The sequence below is a fragment of the Dromiciops gliroides genome, chromosome 3 (assembly GCF_019393635.1).
Source record: "Dromiciops gliroides isolate mDroGli1 chromosome 3, mDroGli1.pri, whole genome shotgun sequence".
Classification (NCBI taxonomy): domain Eukaryota; kingdom Metazoa; phylum Chordata; class Mammalia; order Microbiotheria; family Microbiotheriidae; genus Dromiciops; species Dromiciops gliroides.
Genome location: NC_057863.1, coordinates 323,169,280 through 323,187,681, shown reverse-complemented (window position 1 = coordinate 323,187,681; position 18,402 = coordinate 323,169,280). Strand labels below are relative to the sequence as shown.

The window sequence follows — 18,402 nt, the reverse complement described above, 5'->3', positions numbered from 1 at the left end:
CTGAGGTTCACCGTGGTTAAGCGATTTATTCAAGATCACATGGCTAGTATATGGAAAAGCCAAGACCAGAACTTAGGCTGTCCAATTCTAAATCTCTCCACGTTATAAATATAGTAATAGGAATCTTAAACCTTAAAGCTGGTTCATAAGGAAAATAGTTTATGAGAGGTACTTTTTAGTGCCCCTGAGAACATTCCATAAGCAGCTGTCTACCTCTCCATCTCAGTGAGAATGAAAAATTACAGTGTAATTCATGAGAGAAACTATCTTAATTGTAGGATGTTATAATATATGATTGTTCTTTCTCCGCCTTCTAGCAAGGAGGTGTTCCCTGAAAATGATTAGGAAAAAAAGTCTAGAGAGAAAATTGAATGGGTACAGATCGAGTGTTGTATGTTTGTGTATGTATATATACATACATATATAATATATGTGTGTATACACATACGGATTTTTAAAAAATTCTCCTTAACCCTGAAATGTAGTTGTTTTCTCAATGTTTTTAACACAGTGCCTACAAAAGTATTTCTCTGCCTGGAAGAAGGTGCTTTTTGAACACAAATTTAAGATGAAGAAAGCTGAGGCCCTAGCAGATTGGAAATGTCAGATGAAGTTCCTACAATCCTGGAGGGACTACACAAGAATTCATAAGTTGGCACGGGAGACTCAAGCCATGGAGGCTGCTATTAAGGAACAAGTCAGGTACGAACATTCTGACTTTTTCTGGAAAATCATATATTTTGAAATGGAAGGGCCCTCTAAGGCCTTCTCATCCAGTCTCCTTATTTTACAAATGAAGACCAAAAACCCATAGAGGTACAGTGACTTCACCAAAATCACCAAGGTAGTAAATGGCAGTCAGGATTAGAACCCAGTTCTTCCTAACTCCTGGTGTGGTGGGCAGGTTCATCAGTTCAATTTCACAAACATTTCTGAAAACCCTTCCCATTGTGGTAGGTGCTGGGTTACAAAGGCAAAAATGGAAAATGGTCTCTTCCTTCAGGTACCTTGCCCTTTATAGGGAGAATGCCTGATGAATACAAATTAAGAAGAAAATCATCTTAAGCAAGGCTATAGTGGGCACTAGTCACTAGGGATTTCAGAGAAAGCTTCCCATAGGTGGCACTTCATTTGACCACTGAAGGAAAAAAAGGATTCTGAAAGGTGGAATTGAGGAGGAAATGCCTTTTCAGGTGTTGTGAGAGTTAACAATGAAAGCCTTCCAAAAGCAGGAATTGCCTCAAGCACCCACTACTAGTGGAGATTGAGAGACTCTAGAGTATTGGCATACTCTAGAGAATATTTGTGTTTAGATGATCTCCCTACCATCTCTACATTTCCATGATCCTGAACCTGGCATTTAAAGCTTTTCACAATCTGGCTCCCTCCCATCTTTTTGGCCCTATTTCCCTCTATTCACCTTTGGAAGTTCTACTTGGAAAGAAGACTCTACTACTTACTCTTCCCTTATTTTGTCATGTCCTCACCTGACTCCATGAAGCTACAAAATGAGAAGAAAGGTTTTATGAGGGATGTAGGGTTGGAAACCTCCAAGGATGGTGTAGGATTTCATTAGGTGGAGGTGGGGAGATCATTTCAAAATGGCAGACGGGAGGGAATGGCAAGAGCACAGAAATAGAAAAGAGCAAAGGGTTCTATTGAGGCCCCTATTATTTGCAAGAACTCCCTCCTTCTTTTCCTTCAAGGACCTGTTCAGGTACCATGTCCTCCATGGATCCTTCCTTGACCCTGCCCACCACCAGGCTAAGAGTGATCCTTCCTTCCTTGAATGCCAACATGACCTCTCCATTTAATCATTCTAAGTTGTATCATTATCATCATTATCATTGTCACCTTCCCCCATGGTGATTGTAAATTTGTATTGTAAACTCTTAGAAGCACATACTCTCTTCTTTTAAATCTCTGTATACCTAATATTCATGTCCTTGAATAGTAACTTAAACTTAGAGACACTTTTTAAGTGAATTGAATCAAACTTTTTGTTCTAAGAGTATTCATGGCAATGAGACTGGTGAAGTAAAACTTTCTATTTTTAACAAAAAGGCTATGGCAAGCAGTGCTCAAACAAACAAATACTAGTACAACCAAACAATTAGAATTGTCCCTTGAAGCTGGTGATAATATTCTATTTGGGGATCCCCTAGGACCTCTATTAAAATGTTTCAGATTGCCCTCTCCCATCCTAGTATGGTGGCCAATCATAGCCATAATTATGAAAAAACAAAACTTGTCTTTAATATTATTCATCATCTCTTTGCATAGCCTACTTTCCCAATTTAGTGGTCCTGGGTCTTTGTGGTCATTTCTCCCTCATTTACTATTTCACCAACCCCTGACCCCAGATGGATGCTCTCGACTTCTAAACTTGGACCACTCCTTCATTTATGATCAGTGTTCCCAACCTTCCCTACTGCTCCCATCAAAGTTAACCTGTCTTGAGTCCTTTATGGTTTGGTGCTCTGCTAACATAATAATTGTGGTTGATGTGTTGCCCCCTCCCCAGTAACATATTTGCAGTTTAATAACGTTTTTCTGGAGATAGTGCCTTAATGAAGGTTAAAGCATGGAATTTCAGATATTGACAGCCTAAGGAAAATGTTTGGGGTCAAGTAGGACTTTTGGCATCCTTCAAATCCTATCATTCACTCATTCATTTGCTCAACAAATATCAGTTAAGCATCTACTGCATGCAAGGCATTATGTTAGGCTCTCAGGAAGAAAGAGAAAGGAGAAGAAAATACTTTCCTGTCCTTCAGGAACTCGTGATCTACTTGATTACAAGTATACAAGGCCTTATGGTATATGTAGCCTCCCAACCTCAAGTCTCTCCCCTCTCCTGTCCTGTCCTCTGGGTGGTTTCTGATTTCCTCTAGGTAGCTCCCTCCGGCCTCTAGGAACAAATACAGACTCCTCTGCTCAACATTTAAATCCCTTCACAACCCAGTTCCAACCTACTTATCTAGGTTTATTATAGATTATTCCCCTTCATCCACTTCAGACTATTTCCCATCTTTGCACTTTTATCCCAACTGTCCCCCATGCTTCTCATACAACCCATGCTCATAGGAAGGCCTAGTTTCCTTAAAAGCTTAGCCCAAGAGTTACCTGCTATGAGAGCCTTATCTGGATTCTTCTAGCTACTGAGGCCTTCTCCAGAGTCTCTTGTAATTATTCATTTAATATATGCTCATATATACATGCAGTGTCTCCTCTCCTACAATGTAAGTTTTCTGAGGGAAAGGACTATTTCATTCTTGTCTCTGCATCCTCAGCTCCTGGAACATTGCCTGGCACATAATACTTGATTGATTGATCAGTACCATATGAAACAGGGCAGCTAGGTGGTGTGGTTCATAGAGTTCCAGGCTTGAGGTCAGGAAGACTCATCTCCCTAGCTAGGTTCAAATCCAGCCTCAGACACTTAATAGCTGTGTGACCCTAGACAAGTCACTCAACCCTGTTTGCCTCAGTTTCCTCATCTGTAAAGTGAGCTGGAGAAGGAAAAACCACAAATGGGGTCATGAAGAGTCAGACACAACTGAAAAATGCCTGAACAACATGTCCAACCATATGAATAATAGAAGTTAAAGGAATTATAGGAGGATAGAGGAAAGGGAATCATTTCATCAGTGAAAGACTTCCTGAGGGAGGTGGGCTTGGAGAAAGACCTTCCAGAATGAGGTAGGAGTTCATTAGGTGGAAATGGCAAAATCATTTAAAATTGGTGTGTGGGGGGGGGGGTGGAGTAACAAAAGCAAAAATACAGAAGCAGAAAAAGAGGAAGGGATTTGGGGGGCGGGGTAGACAAAGATAGGCCAGTCAGGCTAGAGCCCAGGGCTTACACAGGGAAGAAATGATGCCAGAAAGGTTGGTTACCATACAATGTCAAGCTTTGAAATTTAGATTTTATCCCACATACAGCTGAGTGCTATTGAAAGAATTTGCGGCAGGAAGGCCATATAAATGTTATGGGGGAAAATGGCGTATGGGTTGGGTTAGGGATTGGGGTTCTTAGGAATGCCTCTTTAAAGAATTACACCCTCTTGCACACAAAAGCAGTTAGAATAAGATGGTAGTTTGTTTAGGGGCAAGGGAAGGGAAGGGAAGGGAAACCACGAAAGAAATCCTTGGACTTCTCATGGGGAGATAGGTATGGAACAAAGCATGTGGCTGTGAGGTACCAATCTCCTTGAGCAGGAGAACGGCAGGTACTTTTATAGGGGACTGATGGAGGTGTGACCATCTGCCTGTGGAAAGTTCCTTTAGTGAGGGAGGACCATCCCCCACTGGTGGTGGCTAGAGGAATTGGGTGAGGGGTGGCTACGGATCTCTCAAGCCATCTCTCTCTTCAGGACACAAAGGCCACAGCCACACCCTAATTTATCTCCCCAGGGGTAAGGGAGATCAGAATGATGGGTGGAGGTCCTGAAGCTAGCTCGGTCGGATTTGGTTCCACTTATCTCTCTAGGTGTATTTGTCCTCTGGTTTAGTTTCTCCAGGAGAAGATTCCTCAATGTGCCCCAGAGAACCTCTGGGGTGCTCTGTGCCCTCAACATAACCAAAGTGCTACTTTAGGACAATTACTGTGGAGCAGAGTAGAGGAGAGCCTGCCAGGAGAAAAAGACTGGAAGCAGGAAAAATAGTAAGGAGGCTCTTATAATGGTTCGGGTATGAGGTAGAGTGGTAAATATCTAGATATCAGGAGTGGCTGTGAGAATGCAAGAGATGGGCTGGGGGCAGCTAGGTGGCGCAGTGAATAGAGCACCGGCCCTGGAGTCAGGAGGACCTGAGTTCAAATCCGGCCTCAGACACTTAACACTTACTAGCTGTGTGACCCTGGGCAAGTCACCTAACCCCAAATTGCCTCACTAAAAAAAAAAAAGAGAGAGAGATGGGCTGGATCTGAGCCACATTGTGAAGGAATAATCTATAGAGCTTGGTGGTTTCTTGGATGTGGGGAGCCTGGAAGTGGAAAGAAGGGAAGATGACTCAAGGTGCCAAGAAAGACTTCACATAGAAGGTGGCACTTGAGCTATGTATTGAGGGAAGATTCCAAGAGGTGGCCATGAGGAGGGACTGAGAAGATGGAGAGCAGCTGCTCACGGAGGGATAAAGGGCCAGCCTGTGCCAATACATGGAGGTGTTCCTGTGGTCAGCAGGACAGTTTGGCTAGAATTCAGAGTGCTGAGTGGGAGTGATGCGATGTCAGTCTGTGGAGATGTCAGGGCCCCCATTGTAAAGAAAAAGCAGTTTGTATTTTTTTCCTAGAGACAAAAGGGAGCTACTAAAATGACTTGAGCAGACCAGCACTTAAGAATGTCACTATGATCTCTGTGTGGAAGATGGCTTGGAGAGGCAAGAGACTGGAAACAGAGAGACTTAGGGAGCTACTGAGAGGGTAAACGGAATCAAATACTAGAGAAAAGTGGAGGGAAATGAAGACTGAGAAAAACCTTTAAAGTAGGTGATTAGAACATTGTTGACTTTTGAAAGACAAGCCTTAGTAGAGCAAGGGGGGAAATGGGGAGGGGGGAGAAGGCAGATTGTAGGGGATGACTGAAGGGGTAGCTAGGTAGCCTACTAGATAGAGGGCTGGGCTTTGGTTAGGAAGACTCATCTTCCTAAATTCAAATCTAGCCTCAGAAACAGGTGATGTTCAGAATGTCACATAACCCGATTTGCCTCAGTTTCCTCTAAAATGAGCTGGAAAAAGAAATGACAAACCACTCCAGTATCTTTGCCAAGAAAACCCCAAATTGGGGGGGGGGGGCATCTAGGCGGCGCAGTAGATAGAGCACTGGCCCTGGATTCAGGAGGACCTGAGTTCAAATCGGGCCTCAAACACTTGACACTTACTAACTGTGTGACCCTGGGCAAGTCACTTAACCCTCATTGTCCCACAAAAAAAAAACCACAACAACAAATGGGGATCACAAAGAGTTGGACATGATTTAAATGACTGAACAACAAAAGGGGATGAGAGTAAGGAAGGAAGCAGAAACATCAGGTATAGACCCCTCCGTTGAGAATATTGACTGCAAAAGTAATACAAAGCTGCTGCAGGCTTGAGTGGAGGGTTCATTTTTTTTTTTCTTTTTAAGATAGAAAAGATCTATGCCTGTTTTGGAGGCTGAAGGGTAAAAATCTAGCGGGGAGAGAGAGATGGAAGATGCTGGAGAGAGTGAAGATAATTATGGGGAATAAGGCCCATAGTAGCTGCCTAGACATAAGGGCCAATTTGCCTAGACAAAAGGGAACAACAGGAAGCCAGGTCTCCCAGATGCTCATTATTTCCACCTGCTGGCTTCCTTTATTAGAGAGAAAAACAAATCAGCAGCACAGGCTTTATTTTTTAACTAGTTTTTAATAAATTCTAGTAAATGGTTGTAGGCTAGTTGAATGAATGAATTAATGAGGTGGTTTTTAATCGACATTTGCCCTTAAAAGATTTTTATTTTTTAATCAGTGAGCTCAAATGACCTTCAGTCTCAGTTCACTATTTTTTGTTGCCTATTTTTGGATGAGAACCAGGTGTTATCTTGGGAACATTTGGATTCTGCCAATCAGAAGATATTGATCATCTTCTATGTGTAAAGTCTTGTGCTCACTGCTGTGGAGGGCACTGGAAGTTTAAGACAAGCTGCCTCCCCTTGAGGAGTTTACAATCTGGTAGCAGAGATAAGACCAGAACACAAGAAAAGTTAACTAACAATAGGAGGCTTGATGTGCTAAGTGCCAAAAGAGAGGCAGAGACAGAAAAGAGCTGGGGGAGTTCAGAGCTGGAGGGCTAATTATGGATTGTAATGGTACTGCAATTTTTTGTGAGTCTTGAACTAGGCCCTGAAAGATAGGTAAAATTTGCATAGATATTCTTATCCAGAGTACCGGAGAGGGAAGGGCACCAGCCAACGCATGGAGCTAAAGTTTGAAGTCAGAAATGGACAAGATGAGTTTGGGGGACAGTGAGGAAACCGGTCTGACTGGAGAGAAGCTTAAAAGTTGCTTTTGTTCTTGTATCCCTGTCCCTAGCTGGGTGACCTTGCACATGATAGGCACTTGAACAAATGTCAAGTTGAATCTAAAGGTAGGTTGGGTTTGAATTGTTACTGAAACCATTTATAGTCATAGACATACATCACTTATTCCTTCCACAAATATTTATTGGGAACCTACTATGTGTAAAATGCTGTGCTCTACTCTCTATTTCGGCATTTCCATTTGGATACCTACAGCTTTCTTTGATCTCCAGTCATTTAGACCCCTACAAATGGATGTGCATGTCTTATAATTCCACGGTGAGTCCACAGTTACATACAGGAGGCAGGAAAAGCATGGTTTCTATATCTAGATATGCTTTAAAACATTAATCTTTAAAAATACTGAATCTTAATACTTGACACTTTCTCATTATGGATTACCTGTGTATTATTGTATTTCCATCAGTTTTCATAAGCTTATCTATTACCTCCAAATCTATTTGTTCAAAGTCTAGTGGTTAGTATTTACTGTTCTGTTATGTAAACAGACCTGCCTTCAGATTTCCGTCAGGCATTACATCAAATCATTATCCTTGCCCTTTTTGCCCAAGGTCACACAGCTAGTAAGTGTCAAGTGTCTGAGGCCAAATTTGAATTCAGGTCCTCTTGAATCCAGGGCCAGTGCTTTACCCACTGTGCCACTTAGTTGCCCCCAAGACCATTCCTTTATTTTTGTTTGTTTTTGTGAGGCAGTTGGGGTTAAGTGACTTGCCCAGGGTCACACAGCTAGTAAGTGTTAAGTGTCTGAGGCCAGACCTGAACTCAGGTACTCCTGACTCCCAGGCCCGTGCTCTATCCACTGTGCCACCAAGCTGCCCCTAGACCATTCCTTTTTAGACCACTGGCTTTGAAAAAATTGTTTCTACAGCAGTCTTTTCCCATGTGGCTAACCAGGAGGGCTGTTGCTTTGCAGATGGGAAATGTTAAGTTGAGAAGGCATTCCACAGAGCCTAGAAATGGTTAGGGAATGGGACATAGCTTTATTCTGGGTTTCCAGCCTCCATATTTCTTCTTCTACCTAAGGGACAAATATGGATAGATTTAGATGTCCCAATACCATAGATAACCATCACTAAATGAGCTACAATCCCTTTTAGTGAGTGGACCTTCTACTCATTTCCCTTGCTGTTTAATTTAGTCTTTTTTTATTTACAGAAATATTTTTTGCTTTTCATACAGTCTACATGATCTCTTTTCTGATGGCCAAGATTGCTTTCTGCAATTCCTACTGTAAAAATATGAAATTAACACATCAGGTGAATTTCACACTCCCCCTTCCCAAGCCAGATTGATGTAAATTAAATTTCACATTAATCAGGCAGAGAAACTTACAGCTACTATACTGTGGAAATTGATGATTTTCCCTCACTAGGGTAAGATAAGTGATCTTTGTGACACTCTGTATTTATAATGCTTCTCTCCACAAAAGCCCTACTCTGATGCCTCACTGTGGCCTGGGGGTAGTAGGCTTGAATTCTTGAAGGCTTTGGGAGCAGAACATAAGCTCTAGGAAATTCTACCTTTCAGGAAAGCTTTGAGTGCAATCCTGACAACAGACTGCCTACTGCGTGGAGACCATCCTGAGTCCAGAGTGGCTCATCACCATTAGGCTGGCCACTGAGTGATGAATTATTTGGTCATGGCAACCCACGAAACAAAAAAATCTAAATTTCCCTTTAGCCCTACGCAGCCCCCTTCTGTTTTTACAATCATGGTGGCAGTGTAGGGTGCAGAAGATGATACAAATTACACAATTTTTAGCCCTCCTATAAACATTAACTATTAGCAATCTAAATGTGATATCCTTGTCCAATGGCTCAATATATTTCTGAAGGAACTGAATCATATAAAAGTGACAGTATCATGCACATAACTATCAACCAATACTGATTGACAGTATCACTATATATGAAACCAGAAGTCATACAGAAGGTGCTGCTAAATGGAAGGATGTTTTGTAGATGCCCCTTGGAGAGTCAGATGACAGAGTTGGTGGAATTGGTTTAATCATGCTCCCAAAGGCAATAAGGTATCGCTTTGTGGAATTATAAGGCACTATATTACTTTATAGTGTTGATGATGAGCCTGTGTTTGAAAATGACCATAAAAATAATTGTAACTTATTCATCAACATCTGTTGCCAAGGATGAAGAGGGAAAGAAAGTCTATGGAGAACCTGACAGTACTCTCCAAAGTAGTTCAGCACACACACACTGATGAACAGTCATTGATTTCACTGTGAAAGGGAACATAGAGAGGGTCAGCTAGGTGGCTCAGTGGATAAAGCACCAGCCCTGGATTCAGGAGGACCTGAGTTCAAATCCAGCCTCAGACACTTGACACTTACTAGCTGTGTTAATTTGGGCAAGTCACTTAACCCTCAATGCCCCACCAAAAAAGGGGGGGAACATAGAGAGGAAGGTAAAAAATACATTGGAAAATAGGGTTCAACATTAAGAAAAGAAAAAGAAGTCAAGGGCTAGTAGACTCCTCAGAAGTCTCACATAGGTATATCATAAATACTGTCTTCTAGAAGGAGTTAGAAGGCTCTGGGCAGGCTGAGCTCCAGATATCATCACTAAAAAACCCAAAACTGACTCTATCTTAACAGACAACAAATTATTGGTTATAGATGGGGAAGCTATTTTCAAATCAGTTGTCTGTGTGCAGTCATACCCCTGACTGGTTAAAGCATAGTCAAGAGCAATAAATACCAAACTCAAGGAAAAGGTAAAAGTAAGAAGATTCTGAAGGCAGTGAAGGTAGTTCCAACCTTTCCTATTCAAACAAGAGACTGGCACTGAGAAATGAGTAAAATAAAGGACACTGGGAAGGATTATCATCATTTTCTATAGAAGTTTAACTCATAAAAGCAAATCATCCATCACAAGGATGCCAGAGAAGCCAGAAACCACTTCAGCAGGTAAATACTTGATCTCCTTACCAAATTGGGAGCCAAGAAAGCCAAGTATGGTACCAGTGTAAAATATAAACTTATTTTCAAAATGTTATGGAAGAGAGATGGCAGAAGATTATAAACACTCTCTACTCATCAGATAGTGAATCATTATTACAAAAGGCAGTGGAGGTGTAGCTAGGTGGCGCAGTGGATAATCAGGCACTGTCCCTGGATTCAGGAGGACCTGAGTTCAAATCTGGCCTCAGACACTTGACACTTACTAGCTGTGTGACTCTGGGCAAGTCACTTAACCCTTATTACCCTGCAAAAAAAAAAAAAAATTTTTTAAAGAAAAAAAAGGCAATGGAGGGGCAGCCAGATGGCACAGTGGATAAGGTACTGTCCCTGGATTCAGGAGGACCTGAATTCAGGTCTGGCCTTAGACACTTGACACTTACAAGCTATGTGACCCTGGGCAGGTCACTCAACCCTCATTGCCCCACAAAAAAAAGGGCAGCGTTGGGGCAAATGAGTCTCTAGAAGGCTTGGCAAGACTTTCTCCAATGGATAAATTTCAGTCAAAGGATAATCTGAATGAAAAGTCCTCAAAAGAGGAATTTCAAACTTAACAATGATATTAAAGATTGCTCCAAATCACTAGTGAGATAAATGCAAATCAAAACAACTCTGAGGTTTGACTGCACAGGAAGCAAATTGGCAAAGATGAATACTCAGTGTTAGAGGGGTTGTGGAAATAACAGATTCATTAATACACTGTTGGCAGAGCTGTGAATTCTAGAAAGCAATTTGTAATTTTGCTAAGAGAGTGATTAAAATGTCTTTATGCTTTGACCCAGAGATCCCATGTATTTATATACACCAAGGAGGTCAAAGATAAAAAGAAAGGTCCTGTATACATCAAAATAATTATATGTAATACCACTTTTTGTAGTAGCAAAGAAACTATAAACAAAGGATATGATGAATGACTAAATTGTGATACATGATCATAATGGAATCTTACTGTGCTTTAAGAAACAATGAAGACTATAGAGAAACACGAGAAGTGTTGAATTAATGCAAAGTAAAGTGAGCAAAACCAAGAAAACCATAAATACAACTACAACATTACAAACGGAAAAAAGAAAAAATAAAAGTAAATATTTTGTAATAATTATAATAGTAAGGTAGCTAGGTGGTGCATTGAATAGAGTACTGGGCCTGAAGTCAAGATTTATCTTCATGAGTTCATATCTGGCCTAAGACACTTACTAGCTGTATGACCCTGGGCAAGTCACTTAATTAACCCTGTTCACTTCAGTTTTCTCATCTGTGAAATGAGCTGGAGAAGGACATGGCAAACCCTTCCAGTATCTTTGCCAAGAAAACCCCAAATGGGGTCATGGAGAGTTGGACACAACTGAAATGTCTGAACAATAACAATTGTAATGTCCAAACTTGGTGCCAAAGAAGTAATATGTTTGTGGGGTTTTGTTTGTTTTTTTTTAGTGAGGCAATTGGGGTTAAATGACTTGCCCAGGGTCACACAGCTGGTAAGTGTTAAGTGTCTGAGGCCAGATTTGAACTCAGGTACTCCTGAATCCAGGGCCGGTGCTCTATCCACTGAGCCACCTAGCTGCCCCAAAGAAGTAATATGAAAATGCAACTCTTTCCTTTCTTTGCTAAAGTGGGGGACTGTGGCTATAGAACACTGTATATATGATGTTAGATCTAGTTGGTTTGTTAGTTTTGATGAATTACTTCCCTCTTTATTCTTTGTTATAAGAACTGTTTCTTAGGAAGAGAGGAAGGATATAGTGTGAAATGAAGCTAATGTAAAAATTAAAGATATTCAAAATGTCTTTTATAATAACCCAACTAAGCCAGATCATCCTAAATGCATTTACAGATGAAACTTGGAATAGAACAAGAAATATACAGAAATCGGAAAACATCTCTCATTGTTTTTACAGTGACTTATCTTTATCATTCATGACAATGAAACCACATTTTGTGATTATAACACCCCATTTTGAGGATGTGGAAACCTAACAGAAAGAAGACTGGAAAAACAGCCGGATCAGACACACAGAAGAGAGCCATGTTGCAGGCAGTATAATTTTAAAAGTACCAAGGGTGGGGCAGCTAGGTGGCATAGTGAATAAAGCACTGGTCCTGGATTTAGGAGGACCTGAGTTCAGGTTTGGCCTCAGACACTTGACACTTAACTAGCTGTGTGATCCTAGGCAAGTTACTTAACCCTCATTTCTCCTCAAAAAAGGGGAGGAAAAGTACCAAGGGATCGATTTTTAAGATGTTTAAAGGATTCAAATAACTGCTAACCCATATGCTTACTTTCTCATCTCTGTAAAATCTTTATAAGAATGAGCTACAAATATATTGAAGGTATCCTTCATGAAAATGTAAGAAGGAACTGAACAGGCTGTAGCAAACACATTTCTACCAAAGATGTCTTCATGATCCCACAGCTGAAAGATTGAGAGCATACAAGATTCCAAAATGCTTTAATTTTTAAAATGTTAATTTTTAAAATTCAGTTTGGTAAAGAAAAGAATTCAACCTAAAAGGCTGTTCTCCCAACAAAATACCTTTCATGTCAAGATCATGTAGGATTCTTTGATAAAAGTCTCCAGCCACAGAGATAATTTTGTTCAGTGTTTCTCTTACTGTTGATATCAAGTAAGTCATTGAACAGGGCAATGTATGCTGACTCTTTAGTCATCATTCTCATTGAGAATATCCACAGTACAGTCCAAATGAAAAGGTTTCCTTAGATAGGCAGTGAAATCCTCCAGGTGTTTTTGTTTGTGAATGAAATCATGTTGATTGCATTGAGTCTGAATACTCACAGACCTTTTCAATAAAATTCATGAGCTTTTTCAAAAGAGAATGGCCTAGGGGGGAGCTTGGTGATGCAGTGGATGAAGCACCAGCCCTGAGTTCAAATTAGGCCTCGGACACTTGACACTAGCTGTGTGACCCTGGGCAAGTCACTTAACCTTCATTGCCCCACCAAAAAAGAGAGAGAGAATGGCCTAACTGTCCACATAGGTAAAAACACACAAATGGATAAGAATGCCAGTTGCCAAGATATGCAGTTGGATGGGCAGTCCATTAAATTGGTTTATCAGTATTTCTTGGAAGAGCAATGTAAAAAGAAAATTGCCTGGACCCAGAATTGAATAAGAAGAGGAGAGCAAGGTAGGGTTGCCTTTGGAAAACTTCACAGAGCTTTCTTTTTTTCAACAAACAAGCATTGACCCTCTCTCCTCCCCACTTCTCCTCCCTCATTGGAAAAACAAAACAAAATCTCTGCAACACATGCACAGTCAAACAGAACAAATTCTCACATTGACTAAGTCCATACATTCATATCCCACTCACAAATCTAGTCCATTACCTTTCTGTCAGGAAGTGGTCAGCATTCTAAATCTTAGATCTTTAATTGTAGTTGACCTTAACTGTGTTGATCAGAGATCTTACATGTTTTCAAAATTGGTCATTTTTATACTGTTATGATAAGTTATCCTGGTTCTTGCTTCCTTCGCTCTAAATCAGTTCAAAGTATGGTTTGAGTGACTTCTGTTTCCCCTACCCCTTCCCCATTTTTATAGACTTCTGCTTATACCCCAAATTAAGTGAAATGTTTTTCCCATTACTCCCCCCCTTTTTTTTTGTGGGGCAATGGAGGTTAAATGACTTGCCCAGGGTCACACAGCTAGTAAGTGTCAAGTGTCTGAGGCTGGATTTGAACTCAGGAACTCCTGAATCCAGGACCGGTGCTTTATCCACTGCGCCACCTAGCTGCCCCACCCTTTTCTTCCCTAAGGTATCCTTTCCTTCTGCTTTCCTTTCTTCTTTTGAATTAATAAAAAGATAAGAAAAACCATTAACCCCTCCCCCCATCTTATTTGACTACCTCTCTGACCCCTGCTATCATTATGGCTGTACTGATAAATGTTTAACAAGTGGCTTCCTGAGGGGCAAGGGGAGAAGTATACATGACCGAGTTTAAGTTTAATCTGCATTAATAACATTTTCTCTATCACCCTTCTTAGCCTAGGCAGTCAATAAGCAAATAAACCAAGCTCTGATTTGTAAGCATTTGCAAATTTTCAAGGTTACACTATTTACAATGAAAATTTCACAATCCCTTGAAACCCTGCTTGAGCTGCCTCCAGCATACCACTTTCTCTACCCTTTCCCATTAGAATGCAAACATTTCATCCTTCTAAAGTCTTTTTCAATTGCTTAGTTACATTTAGCTTCTTTATGCTTCTCTTTACTCACATGTTTGTATTTCATATTTTCTACTCAGCTCTAGCCTCTTTATCAGGAATACTTCTGTGGAAGTTATTCTTGGTTGCAAACCTCTATCTTTTGCCTTTTAGACTATTGTATGCCATGCTTTTCCCTCCTTAATAGTGGTAGCTGCTAAATCATATGTGATCTCAACTGTCTTCTTGGTACCTGGATTCGTTTTTCCTGAGTGCTTGCAGTATTTTTTCTTTGACCTAGAAGCCCTAGGTTTTGACTGTGACATTCCTGAGTGTTTCCATTTTAGAGTTTCTTTCTGGAGATAGATGATCAGTGGATTCTTTCTAGTTTCATTTGGCCCCTCTGGCTCTAAAAGTTCTGAGTAAGTTTCCTTAATGATTTCTTGAAGTATGATGTCCAGTCCCTTTTTTTGGTTGTAGCTTTCAGGTAGTCCAGTCCAGTGATTCTTAAATTATTTCTCTTTAATCTCTTTTCCAGGTCCATTGGTTTTTTTTATATGGTATAGCTTACATTTTCTTTTATTTTTCAGTCTTTTTACTTTGTTTTAACATCTCTTGTTTCATGGAATCACTGAGTTCAATTTACTTCATTCTAATTTTCAGAGAATCTGTTACTCAGGTAAGGTTTTATCCCTCTTATGCTAGATTGTTAATTCTTTTTCCATGCATCTCCTCTGTAGTTCTCATTTCTTTCTTTCTTTCTTTTTTTTTTTTATTGGTGAGGCAATTGGGGTTACGTGACTTGCCCAGGGTCACACAGCTAGTAACTGTTAAGTGCCTGAAGCTGGATTTGAACTCAGGTCCTCCTGACTCCAGGGCTGGTGCTCTATCCACTGTGCCACCAAGCTGCCCCTCATTTCTTTTTTAATCCTTTACTTTGTCACTCTCATTCATAAGATCATTTTTAAACTCTTAAATCATTTCTTCTAGGAATTCTAATTGAACTTGTGGACAAACTGTGTTTTTCTTTGAGGCTTTTCTTGTAGGTGTTTGGAGTTAATCTCTACTTCTGCATTTGGGTCTTGGGCATCTCTGCCCTCATAGTAACTCTTTATCTTTTTCTCATTTGGTCATTCTTCTGATGTCTTTCTTTGGGCAACATTGGTGTTTCTGGACTACCTGGGAGCTCTGAGGGCTGACTCTGAGATCTTGCCCTCTCTGGCAAACCCCATGCTGCTAGCCTAGGGAGAAGCAAGTCTGAGTCCTAGATCAGTTCTGGAAATCTCCACACTGCTAGCTTATGTGTGTCCAGTGTGCTTTGGGATATTTTAATTATTTGCCTAGTTGGAGGGAGGGAGCTGCTCTGGGTGCTGAGTTTATGTTCCAATACCCTCTGGGAGATCCCATCGCTTCTGGCTTAAGATGACGGTTGATTCCCTGATCAGCTCTGACATCTTTGTACTTCTGGATACCTCCAAACTCTGGGCACTGAATCCACAGTTCTAGCCTACTCCTATTCCATAGTTCTTGTCCTGGTCACTTGCCTGTAGGTCAAACTTGTGATCTTGGTCTGAAAAGATGGATCACCCCTTTGATTTGATTGCTTCTCCTTTGATTTCTTTATCAATATCCAGTCTAGCATTCATCTTGGTTCATTATTACTGTAGCTGTTGGGGGAGCTAGGCTGTACTATTTTCCCTTTCTCTTCCATATTGGCTGGTCTTCAAGCCTTCACAGTGCTTTTAATGATCCCAAGCTGTTATTTGACACACAATCCCAAATTTTTTAACCACCATATTCTTTTCCTGTATATCAATAAGATGCAGAATACTAGAATCTCAAAATAATCAAAACCATAGATTTCCCAGAGGAAAATAGTGAATTGTATGGTAAATGTAAGGATATAGCATGGTATTAATGACACTGGCTTTTAAGAAATGGCATCACAGATTTTTTTTTTTAACTAAACCAGTGATTTCATCAGCATAAGAGTTCTTGGGGTAGAACTCCCTCTACCAAAGCAGATTGGCACCTCCTCTGCAACTTATTGTTCTAGAGAGCTGTCTGGGGCAGTGAGAAGTTGTCAGTCAATAAACAGACATTAAGCACCAACAGTTCAGGTTCTTTGCTAAGGGATGAGGATTCAAAGAAAAAAGACACTACCTGTTCTCTACCAGCTCACGGTATAATGAGAAAGACAACATGTAAACAACTATTTACAAACAGGCCATACACAGGATAAATTGGGAATAATTATAAGAGAGGAGATATTAGAATTAAATGGGATTGGGAAAGGGTTCCTGTAGAAAGTGGGATTTCAGTTGGGACTTGAAAGAAGCCAGGGGAGCCTGGAGATGGCGATGAGGAGAGAGAGTATGCCATATGTGGGGGACGACCAGGGGAGATGTCCAAAATGGGAATTCTGTGTCTTGCTTGACAACTAGCAAGGAAGCCAGTGTTATTGGATCATAGAGTACATGGGAGGAAGTAAGGTATAAGAAGACTGGAAAGGGGGCAGCTAGGTGGCACAGTGGATAAAGCACCAGCCTTGGATTCCAGGAGGACTTGAGTTCAAATCCAGCCTCAGACACTTGACACTTAACTAGCTGTGTGACCCTGGGCAAGTCACTTAACTCTCATTGCCCTGAAAAAACAACAACAACAACAACAAAGACTGGAAAGGTAGGATGGGCCAGGTTATGAAGGACTTTGAACACCAGAGAGAGAATTTTCTATTTGATACTGAGGGTGTTAAGGAGCCACTGGAATTTGTTGAGTGGCAGATGAAGGGTTGCCACATGGTCAGACTTGCAGTCTAGGGAGTTCACTTTGATGCTTCAGTGGGGGATGGACGGGAATGGGGAGAGACTTGTGACAAGGAGATCAACTAGCATGCTATTGCTGAGAGTTGTATCAGAGGAAAAAAGGAGTGTATGCAAGAGTTATATTGAAAGTAAAATCAACAGGCTTTGGCAACAGATTGGATATGGGGGTTAAGGGAGAATGAGAAGTCAATGATGACACCTAGGTCATGAACTTCGGGGACTGGGAAGGTGGTGGCATCCTCAACAATAACAGGGAATTTAGGAAGACGGTAGGGCTTGGGGGGAAAGATAATGAGTTCAGTTTTGGACAGATGGAGTTCAAGATGACTATGGAGCATCCATCCAATTGACAGTTGGAGTTGGGAGTCTGAAAGTCAACAGAGAGGTTAGGGCTTGATAAATAGATTTGAGAACCATCATCATGGAGATGATAATAGAATTCATTGAAGCTGATGAAATCACTAAGTGAAATAGTACAGAAAGAGAAGAGAAGAGGACCCAATATAGAGCTCTGTGGAATATGCCATTGGTGGATGTGACCTGGATGAAGATCCAACAAAGGAGACTGAGAAGGAAAAGTCAGATAAGTAGAAGAAGAACCAGGAGAGTATTGTCACAAAAAAACCTACTGAGAAGAGAGTATCAAGGAGAAGGGGGTGATTGACAACGCCAAAGGCTGGGGGGAGGTATAAAAGAATGAGAACTAAGAAAAGACAGGCAGTTTTGGCAATTAACATCTTTAGAGAAAACAGTTTTGGTTTAACAATAAAATCAGAAGCCAAACTGTATAGAGTTAAGAAGAGAGTGAGAAGAAAGAAAATGGAGGCCCCTATTGCAGACAGCCTTTGCAAGGAGTTTAGCTGCCAAAGGGAGGAGAGATAAGCAGTAATAACTGGTGAGGAAGAGTCGATCAAGTGAGGATTTTTTTAGGGATAGGGGAGAAACGTGTATGTTCATAAGCAATAGTAGACAGGGAGAGATTGAAGATAAGTGAGAGAGTGGGGGTGACAGACGGTGCAGTTTGCAGAAGAAGATGGGAAGAGGATTACTTGTGCAGGTAGACGCATTTGCCTTGGCAAGAAAAAGGACCAAGTCTTCCTGTGAGACAGAGAGAAAGAAGGAGATAGGGGCAGATGGCTATCTGGGTGATGTGAGATCAGAAGATAGGGAGGATGGAGGATGGCCTAAATTTTTTTCAAGAAAATATGAGGCAAGATTCCCTGAGAGGACAGAGGGAGGGAGAGACAAAGGGTAGAACTGAAGAGAGATGAAAAGGTTTGGAAGAATCACAGTGGTGAATGGAATGGTGGGTTAATTAGAGAGGTATAGGATTGTGTTGGATCCCAGGGAAAGCTCAGGGGAGAAAGTTCCCCCATAAGCCA

General features: G+C 41.0%; 1 protein-coding gene across 1 annotated transcript in view; it reads left to right on the top strand.

Moving 5' to 3' along the window:
* The window catches only part of CCDC191 (coiled-coil domain containing 191), a 121,637-nt gene that overhangs the window by 58,206 nt on the left and 45,029 nt on the right, over positions 1-18,402 (top strand). Inside the window, exon 8 of the mRNA XM_043992872.1 lies at positions 512-702. Coding sequence (XP_043848807.1) covers positions 512-702 — 191 coding nt within the window. The remainder of the gene's footprint in view (positions 1-511; positions 703-18,402) is intronic.